General features: G+C 36.6%; 1 protein-coding gene across 1 annotated transcript; it reads right to left on the bottom strand.

The window, feature by feature from the left end:
- Nucleotides 1-801: 801 nt before the first annotated feature.
- LOC145774841 (nicotinamide/nicotinic acid mononucleotide adenylyltransferase 2-like) lies at nucleotides 802-8,686 on the bottom strand. Its single transcript, XM_082586167.1, has 8 exons — nucleotides 8,602-8,686; nucleotides 5,997-6,153; nucleotides 4,191-4,269; nucleotides 3,203-3,428; nucleotides 2,726-2,787; nucleotides 2,278-2,406; nucleotides 1,839-2,035; nucleotides 802-916 (listed from the first exon to the last, which is right to left on the bottom strand). The coding sequence occupies exons 1-8, from the start codon at nucleotides 8,684-8,686 to the stop codon at nucleotides 802-804; spliced, it is 1,050 nt and encodes a 349-aa protein (XP_082442293.1).
- Nucleotides 8,687-9,467: the final 781 nt, after the last annotated feature.

Genomic DNA, 9,467 nt, shown 5'->3' with positions numbered 1-9,467 from the left:
TGCACGTTGAGACTGCTTTAAACATACCAGCGTTTATGCGAAGTTTCAGTGTCATAAAATGTTACCGGGAATAGAAAATGTGCGGCCGAATCAATGCATTGCACGCCGTACAAGACGTAAATTACCGAACTCGGGTCGGTTTAAGAACAGGAAACTACGTTTAGCCAATGTAATGGCAACAAAAACATGCACCAAATAGATACGGTACTCAAAAATGTGATCACATTGCACCAAAGGCTACTTGAAACGAGATACTGTTTTTAACAATGCAACTAGCGTCTAATTAGCAGAAAAAAATGTTTCTGGAAAAACGGAAAGGTTTGAATTATTGTAAATCGCCTTTTCTCGACTGAACTGAGTTTATTCAACGATTTGTGATTTGCAGTGAGTCAGTAGCCCTGTGAGATGGTAGTATTTAAACCAGAGGGACAACACACGCGGAAAATGGGGAACCCCTGGCAAGCTACAATTAAAAACTAAGGGTCCATTTTAGGGAATTTGTTCCACAGCTTGTAAAAACTCCAAGTAAAGCCACCGTACTCAAACTTACTCGATCAAACACCCTTCAAACTGCCATTATAAAGCGTATGTACATTTCATGCAAGACACAAAGTAAGCGTGATGCAAGTAAAGCGTTGATTTAGCGTCAAAAAACGAACAAATGACGTTGAACGGAAACACCCAGACAGCAAGTCGTTTTTTGCGTTGATTCAACGTCTGCAGACGTTATTTAGTGTAAAAAACGACTGATTAGCTGTCTGGGCAGGTGACGTATTTACGCTTCTATGGCTTGTAATTCTTCTAGCCACCACAAGCCTTGGTTTCCATGTACAGACGATTATGGCTGATGTAGTTCAAGACATTAGGATGGACCAGGGCACGTGCCTCATCCATGCAGCCACTTTGTAGTGCAGACCTGCATGGAACTCGATTATTTTTTGCTATTTTTAGCTTACATTGAAACAATACAAACAATAAACTTTTAAATGTTTTGGCCACACGATTTGCAATATATAATGCTATTCAAACAAAAATGTTGAAAGAAAAAATGAACGGAAAATGAAATAGGGGCAGACCACCAAATATTGGCCTAATGATATTACAGAGTGATAAGTATCTGATTACAAAACCGCAATAGAAAAATCTCACAACAGAGAAACTTTGCGCTTCATTGCCTCCAAACCTCGACGAGAAGAAGGAACTTAATGATGACGATTTTTAGCTATGTCTATTGTCTACTTGAAAGATCTTTCGACATGATTTACAAAAGAATGAAACAGAAAATCGATGAAGAAAGTCGATATTTAATTTGCAAATATTGAAAGATCAAATTGAAATTACCATTGAAAGATATAAGCAAGATAGATGACGTTTCTATGTAAACTACGTTTGAAGCGCAATAGGACCATTTTTTCAGTCATTATTGCTAACACCCAAGATCGTCCGCCAGATAAAACTCTGGGGCGTGAGAACTTAACTTTTAACCTCCCATGTTGATCTTTCCCATACTACACAGATAGGCTACTAGAGCAACCGGTCTTTGACTGCATCATCCAAACATTCCCGGATGTAGGACACGCGGATGTGTGATGGTACAACTGTTAATGACGCGGTTTGTAATCTCCTCATTAGCGTCATACTCGCAGATAGAAGTTGCCACCTACCATTGGTGTACCAACGCACACCAGGCGAAGTGGATTCACAAACAGCATTTTTAAAAGCTTTTGGTATGATTCGACAAGGCATCGAACCTAGGTCTACCACTGTAAATACAAGAACTTTATCCAAAAAAACAGATCACGTTATCTTTTAAGATAAAAGCAATACAAAAGGCTTGCCTGCACTTAGTTGAGCTAACATGAGCAATCTCTGCTCTCTTTTGATCATTGACTAGAATTACTGTGCCTTGGACTTGACTGAGAATCTTTTGCAAACGATCCAAAGCATCTCGTATATACTTGCCACCCTGGTCGCCATATTGGTCCATGCTGCGAGGAATGCAGACGATGCCGTATTGCGAAACTATCTCAGTAATCTGAAAACCAAAGAAATGGTTAAATTTAAACCAGTAAATTTTTTGTTAGTTCTACCAGGTAACTAACTGACTATCAAACGCCAATTCAGCAAAACACAAAGAATAAATGCATTATCTACCCATTTCTCACAAACATTAAGTCAAATGAGTGTGGTTCAGTGGCATTATACACTGACTGAACCAATGTAAAAATGATCAATACTGCTAGCCGAGATGCCATATAGTTCTCATTGCACACTCACATCTTCATCTGACCAAAGTCCTGGAACCCCAAACGATTCCAGTAGATCTCCTCCGCATAGGAGCATGACCTTTGTACGCCGAAGGTCATAGGCAGCTCCATATACCATGTTGTCCTGAAGATATAGAGAAATCGTTATGGGTCAGAGGCAATTAAGATGCAGGGGGGCATTACTTCAGAAAATTAATACATTTTTTATAAAAAAAAAAGATAAAAACAACGCACAAACATAAATATGAAGAAATATCTGAAGTACATGTGGCGCCCGAGCACTCTCTCTGACGTCACGCACGCTAGAATCCACTTGATTTGACCTCATACTGACGGCTGTGTATGGGCGGGCATGCTAATCAGCAGCGTCCGCTACATAGGCTACACCGTTAAACGTTTCTTGAAAACATACAAGTTACAAGCAAGTCAGAGAAACTCAATGTACTTACAGGTATGATCAAAGGTACAGGTCTCACGCAGCAAACTTTTTGCAAATTGCTAAGCCGGTCGAACACCATGCCTGGAAACATGCAATGCCAAAATCCGATTAAAAGTTTCAATTAAATGCTGTCTATATCAGAAACTATCATCTTAACCACTTTAGATACACTTCGGATTAGTTTTTTTAAAACACTTTTGAACACAATCACTTGTTTCTTGTTGTTTAGAAATGCTAGGCTGCTGCGGATAACTCAATCATCAATATGCTAAAATTGGTCCAAACTGTAACGCTCGAACCAGACATAAAATAAGCGAATATTCGAGGGCCGACTGTGTTTTAATAACTTCTCCAAACTTGCGTTCACAGCCGTTTCTGGAAGAGGTTTACCAAAGTTTATAAATCAAAACTAGAAAAAATGTAGAAGAATTGTCAGATCAAAATAAAATTTAACAAAGCTGGAGATAAGATATTTTACACGGCAATCTTCAACCACCTGCACTGTCTGGTTCTGATGCTTCATTCAACTCCAGGCTATCGGTTTGACTCTCTGTTGTAGGGGAGCACAGGAATCCATTCCTTGCATGACTCGATCGATTGCAAGAAGGAAGTAGCTGGTGTTGGAATGAGCCGTTAGGTTGCAGTGTAACTGTACTGCCTGGGTATCTGGTTGGCATGTGCTGGATAGTGTTGGAGTATGGCCCAGGTACACCGTAGTCGTTCTGCACAAACACGTTTTTTAATGTTCAAACTGTTGGTAACTGATTTAAGTTTCAACACAGAAATAGCGGAATTGCCCGTTTCAGTGAGTCCGATCCCTATTCGGTGATTTTTTCAATTTTTTTTTTTAAATTATCGGGTACCGTAGCCTAATTATCATTGCCATTTTAAGGTTAGGGGTTAGAGGTTAGTAGGAACTCACCGAATAGTAGCAGACCCGAAAATAGAGACCAAAGTTGAGAAACTAAATGTATGATTAATGTTTTGCAAGCCATCAGAAAACTGAATTTTATTCAGTTTTGAGTTTACGGTATTTAGTTGCCTAAAGAATTGCGTTCTCGTTTAGTTTTTAAATTGTGAACTTGAAACTTGAACTTGAAATTCAAAAAACTTAATTTGAAAAGCTTAATTTAACTTAAACTAATTTTCAAAACTTAATTTTTCAAACTTATTTTGAAGCCTAAATTTCAACTCAATTCTTTTGAAAGTCGATAAAACTTTAAACTTTTTGTCACTACAAACGGTCAACGGACATTCGAACGCTCATATTAAGATAATGTGGACAAGATGTGGTGACAAGCGACTTGCGTACACAAGTTTGCAGGAATCCAAACAGCAGATCAGTCGTGTTTTACATTGATTCAACGTCTGCAGACGTTTGCTACCTAGGAAGTAGACAATGAGTAAGTCACATAAGCAACAGCCATTATAAGTAATATCAACAGCTACAGTACCTTTATGACTCAAAGTGCCAAGGAATTTACCTTAATCTTATTTGAAACATGTTGGAGAACTTTCACAGTTTTGACCCAATCACCTTGAGAACTCTCCCAAACATCAACACTGAAAAAATATATTGAGTAAAAATTTGTAATGTATAATAATTTAACAATTATATATACCTGATGTGAAAGTTCGGCTTAAGTCATGGTTTCTCAACCTGTTGGCCATGGTGTAGGACCATATTAGTGAGTTTGTAAGCGAGCCACAAAGATAGTAAAGACTGTACAATGTGAATATCAAATGCACATCGATTCAGAGATTTATGCTTTGATATGAATGCCGATGCTTACTGAATGCTGAGGTCGATTCGCAATCTGCTTCAAGCGGAGATGACGACTGATAATGATGAACGATCAACACTTTATTGCTACATTATATTACCAAGACATTTTCGTGGTTTTTCAAATGACGCTGAACTAGAAAACCTCTTCATTGTCGATCAGACGCCGTTCCACGAGACTCAAACAAAAAGGTTAATTTAAAGCGGATAAACTCTGTAATTTGTAAGATATTCACAAACACACAAAGCCTACAGCAATGACCCATGGAAGAGCTTCTGGTTTGTCAACTTCACACACAGAATAAAAGAGTTACAAGACTTGAACTTCTTATGTATGATGAGTAAAGTGTAATAGCCTGCAAATAAAGTGTTCGCTATGTACAGTATACACTGCTTGTTGGTGCCCAAATATACAGGAAAGTTTTCTCTGATTTTTGACATAAATTATGCTGCTTATGCGCTGTGGTCGAACTACAGTACAAGTTTGTGAGATTTTGTGTATTAAGGACACAAAATGAGTGAAAAAAGTTTTCCTAAGAAAAGTAAGCTTACAGAATATTTTCAAATGAAGCCACTCTATGCTAAGAGTGACAAATTAACATATTGTAAGTGCGTAAAACTGAACAAATGGGAATATATGATTGAGGATGTGATTTGAAACTGATTAGTACCATCAATTATTATACATAGCATTCAGCGAACATAAAATCAATAATTATGATCATTGTATTAGCAGGGTAATTGAAGTGCCAAAATATCATATGTAATTAGTGCGCACTGTGCACAGACATACTTTTAGAGTACCCTAAGATTAAGCAAAATCTTTTAATGGAACTTTCCTGCATCATTAAACAATTACAGCACCAAAATTTTTGAGAAACGATCATCAGCATACACAAAAACAGAAACGATAGCGCGATTCGGTTGCTCGATAAATTATTTAAAGAAACTTTATTGATTTTTATCAGAAAAAGAGAAAAGTTAGAAGAGTGCAGCCATTCATTACAAAAACCTCTCCTAAGGTCTCCACAGTGATGTTAAACAAACATCCACTGACATGAAATTAACAAAAAGATGGTGTAATTTTTTCTGGAGCATTACATCATCATCCCAGAAACAAACCTTCATTCATAATTTAACACCGACAAAATAAAAACCTTTTTGAGAAAAACCAATACTTTACCTCAATCCACTTCAGTAGTTAATGTATTTGAACGAAGTGAAGACACAAATTTAAAAAAAAGTTTATTTACAAATAATCATAAATAAACATCAACAGCTGTGCAAAAAGTGTGCTAAACATAGGATTGTATTTACATCAAAAAAATACTAATAGTAAAAACGATGTTAAATTACATTATTATTGGTCAACACCTAGTCAGGGTTACTCCCACAGAAAGTTAGTTACAGTATCGAAACACAACAGAATTGTACCAAGTGGGGTCTACTAGTATAGTATTTTATCGTCTGTGGCATTGAAAAATAGACTTTTCTTTAGTATTGTTACCTTAGCCATGGACATTTTTGAATGGCAGCTTTACACATCAGTATTCGATGGGTAGATGACACTAAACCAGCCTTTCCATAAGAATCATGAACTGGTGAAATAACTCCACTAATGACTATGTGGTTGCCTGTTCTTTCCAAGAAACTTCTGGCTATTTCTGAAGAAAAATATCAAAAGCTTGGTCAATCTTGGTTTTTCACACAGTGTTGCACTACTGCAAAGTCACACATAACGATTAAAAAAAAATGTTTACATAAAATGTTATTGCTCTAAATAAGTGGCAAATGTCTCACGCATGTAACTGTCCCAATGTCCCATAACTCATTCACTTGCAAAACCGACTGTAAATGAAAAAATGGCAATATCATAGAACTACAGTTCAACTCTTGTGGTGTGCGCTTGACTAAAGCATTTCAAGGACAACTCTCCATTCAGTAGCAGGTAGAGAATGAAATAATAATTTACAAACGACACTTGAAAAAATGAAAACTTCCCTTTGACAATCTCCGTGACTATGTCTGCATCAGTGGTTCAAAGCATTCTACAAGCATGCGAAACTGCCAGAACAAGCTTGAAAAGAGGCTTTCAAATTTGAGTACAGTATAAAGATTTCCACAAATACAATCAATCATACGCGCCGACTTACGGGGGGGCCGGCGCCCCTCGTAAATTTATGGTTGAGGGGCAACAAAAATGGTTATTACAAGTGGTGTTTCAAAGATAAAACACTTCGCGAAAGAGATAAAACACAAACACAGATAAAACACATCATTTAATCGAACTTATGTCTAAAGCGAAAAATAGCCTACGTTGCTCTTGCCGGCAAAACAGCAGCTGATCGCACGGCTTTCTCATACTCACACATATGGAAATTTCAAAGTAGATGTAGAGTAACTTACGCTGTTGAAATAGTCACGTGACTATTCACTGCAATATTAAGAAACCAGTAAATTATACGCGTTATTTTCAACGAGGTCTTCTTGCTTTGAGATCAATTATGATTCAACAGGACGCATTGTTTTGTTCAGAATGTGTGAGAATTAAATCGAAAACCGAAAAAAGAAAAGGTGTTTAATGGTCTTGGTCGCAGATATTGCTTGCGTTAACTACCTCTCTTACCGCTATTATCACCTAGCTAACTGCTAAGGTTTGACATCGACTTCAACGATCATGTTACGTAATTAGAACGGCTATATCCTACAAGCAAAGATAAAAAAAATTGATCTCTTAAAACAGCTCTTTCCGCTGTATTGTCTCGTGAGCTTTGCATATTGCTCAACAAGTGCATAAAGTTTAGAATTGACAAGAAAGATTTGAAAATTAAATTTGAAAATTAAGTTTGAATCACTGCAAATAAACGTATTCAAACACTGTGTAATCTACGTCGCCAATGATTTTGCCGCAGCAAAAATGCGTTCATTTTGAAAACTGCCGAGCTTCCCAGACAGCGAAATCGGTCATAATTACATAAATTTAACCTCTGCAGACGTTGAATCAATGTAAAAATTATGGATTTTTCTGTATGGGTTGTCTCGTGTATAAGTTGAACCTGTCTTTTTGAGGGAAAATTACTTGCGAACATCTCGACCTATACTCGAGTATATACGGTATTCGATGAAAGACTTTCGTTAAAAAAACAGAAGAGAAAACACATCGCCGCTGTTAATGCTTTGAAGGTAAGTAATTAGCAAAATGAGCGAAACGAAGCTAATAAAACTGATAGCGGGTTTCCACTCTGCTTGAGATCATTATTTTTTTGCGTTTCATTTCGATAACTTTACTGTCTTGATCGTTGTTATTCACTCGCACGAAAAGGAAACGAATCGTCTTGTTTTCCAACTGTTCCGATTATGAGCTAACAATATCAAAACTTTTACGACTGGGAGTACTGCTTGCGTAAAACTACCGGTAATCGTTTCAAGAGGCGGTTCTAATAAATTCGGTTTGCGACCTAGGTGTCAATATGAACAAGACTCTAAGCTTAATCAAAGTCTATTTTAATTGAGTCAAATAGCGTTATGATTATGACGTCATCACCTTTCTCGCCCCCCAAGGTTTTTTGAAAAGTCGGCGCCTATGCAGTCAATGTTTGTGTAATTTACCACTCCAGTGGTTTGGCCTGCACTATTAATGTAGTAAACCATGATAGCTCAATCAATAAACACTAAGTCCTGTACATGAAAATGTTGTTGCTTCAAGCAATTCTCAATGTGAGCAGCTGAGGAGAACACATGGACCATTTTTAGCTTAACAAGAAAACACAACAATGTACAAGTTACAAGAAATTTTATAGTCAATCACAACAGCATTAATAGATAGAAACCTCTGCAAATGACACGCAAACAGCCAAGACTATGATTAGAACAGGTTTTCTCATTGGAACATAAATATACCTATAGTAGGATTACCGTAACTAATGTACCACCTAAAAAGTACGCTAAACAGAAACAGTGTCAAACTCAGTCAAAACAACATAAATGAAAACATCCCACTAAAGCTAGTTATTCTTGCAATTGTATGACCAATTATCACATATTGGATTGCCTTGACTGCCATAAGTACTCATCAGATTAAAAATGTTTATTTAGAAATAATATGAACATACCAAACATTTTCAGATGTCCTGTGGTGATGGGGTTGAATGAGCCACAGCAAACCAGAACAACCGGGCATCTTTGTTCAAAGGTCATAGTGCAAAAATGCAAAGAGCTATGTCAAACTTTATTGCAAATTAATCATTTTCTGAAAGAAAACCATGTCAAACATGTTATGAAAAGTACCGGTAACACTTTTAAGTTGGGAATCAGTTTTGAATATACAAACAAAACAAAGTAACTTTAGCGGGTTTACCATGTTTTATTACATAGAGATATAATAGGCTAACATAATTAAAAAACCACCCTTAAAGATTGGAGGAATGTCTAGCCCAGATTTTTGAACAATCAAGCGTTATCCAAGAAGATGACGATCAATACCTTGACCAGAAATAGCGTTTTATGTATATTCCTAATGGGCAGTTTTGATAAGCAGGGCTTCATGAATTTTGTGTCGAATTCAGAAAAGATTGTTCGTATTCTCATTTTTTGAGATTGTTTTACTTTTAGGTACCAGTAGGTATCCAAGACCACTTCTGCGTTTGAAAACTGTCCATATAAAAAATTAACTTTTTGAAATCACCAAATTAAATGAGCTGCAATTTTTATGATTTTTTATGACTGAGGTAAAATTTTATGACTATTTTATGGTTCTTTCAAGAAATGATAAATTTTATGATTTTATGCCGAGTGGGACCCATGTTTTTGTTGACAATTCTTTGAATTTCCAGTGTTTTGACCAGTACCTCCACCATGCATCATACAAGCACTCAAATCAACATTCCAATTCTTTTCACCCACAACTGAAGTTTGTTGAGCAAGGCAAACAGCAAACTAAAACATTATAATAATAATGCTTGTTTTTATATAGCTCTGT

The sequence above is a fragment of the Aplidium turbinatum genome, chromosome 7 (assembly GCF_918807975.1).
Source record: "Aplidium turbinatum chromosome 7, kaAplTurb1.1, whole genome shotgun sequence".
Classification (NCBI taxonomy): Eukaryota; Metazoa; Chordata; class Ascidiacea; order Aplousobranchia; family Polyclinidae; genus Aplidium; species Aplidium turbinatum.
Note: the sequence above shows the minus strand (reverse complement) of the source record. Positions and strands in the feature narration are given on the sequence as shown.

Bases quoted from the DNA above. Each gene is read 5' to 3' on its own strand.
- LOC145774841 (XM_082586167.1), bottom strand. From the start codon at position 8,686: ATGACCTTTGAACAAAGATGCCCGGTTGTTCTGGTTTGCTGTGGCTCA. The intron at 3,429-4,190 runs GTAAATTCCTTG...GTGTTTGTGCAG, and splicing joins ATGTTTCAAATAAGATTAAG to AACGACTACGGTGTACCTGG. The intron at 2,036-2,277 runs GTGAGTGTGCAA...TTTGGTTTTCAG, and splicing joins GACTTTGGTCAGATGAAGAT to ATTACTGAGATAGTTTCGCA.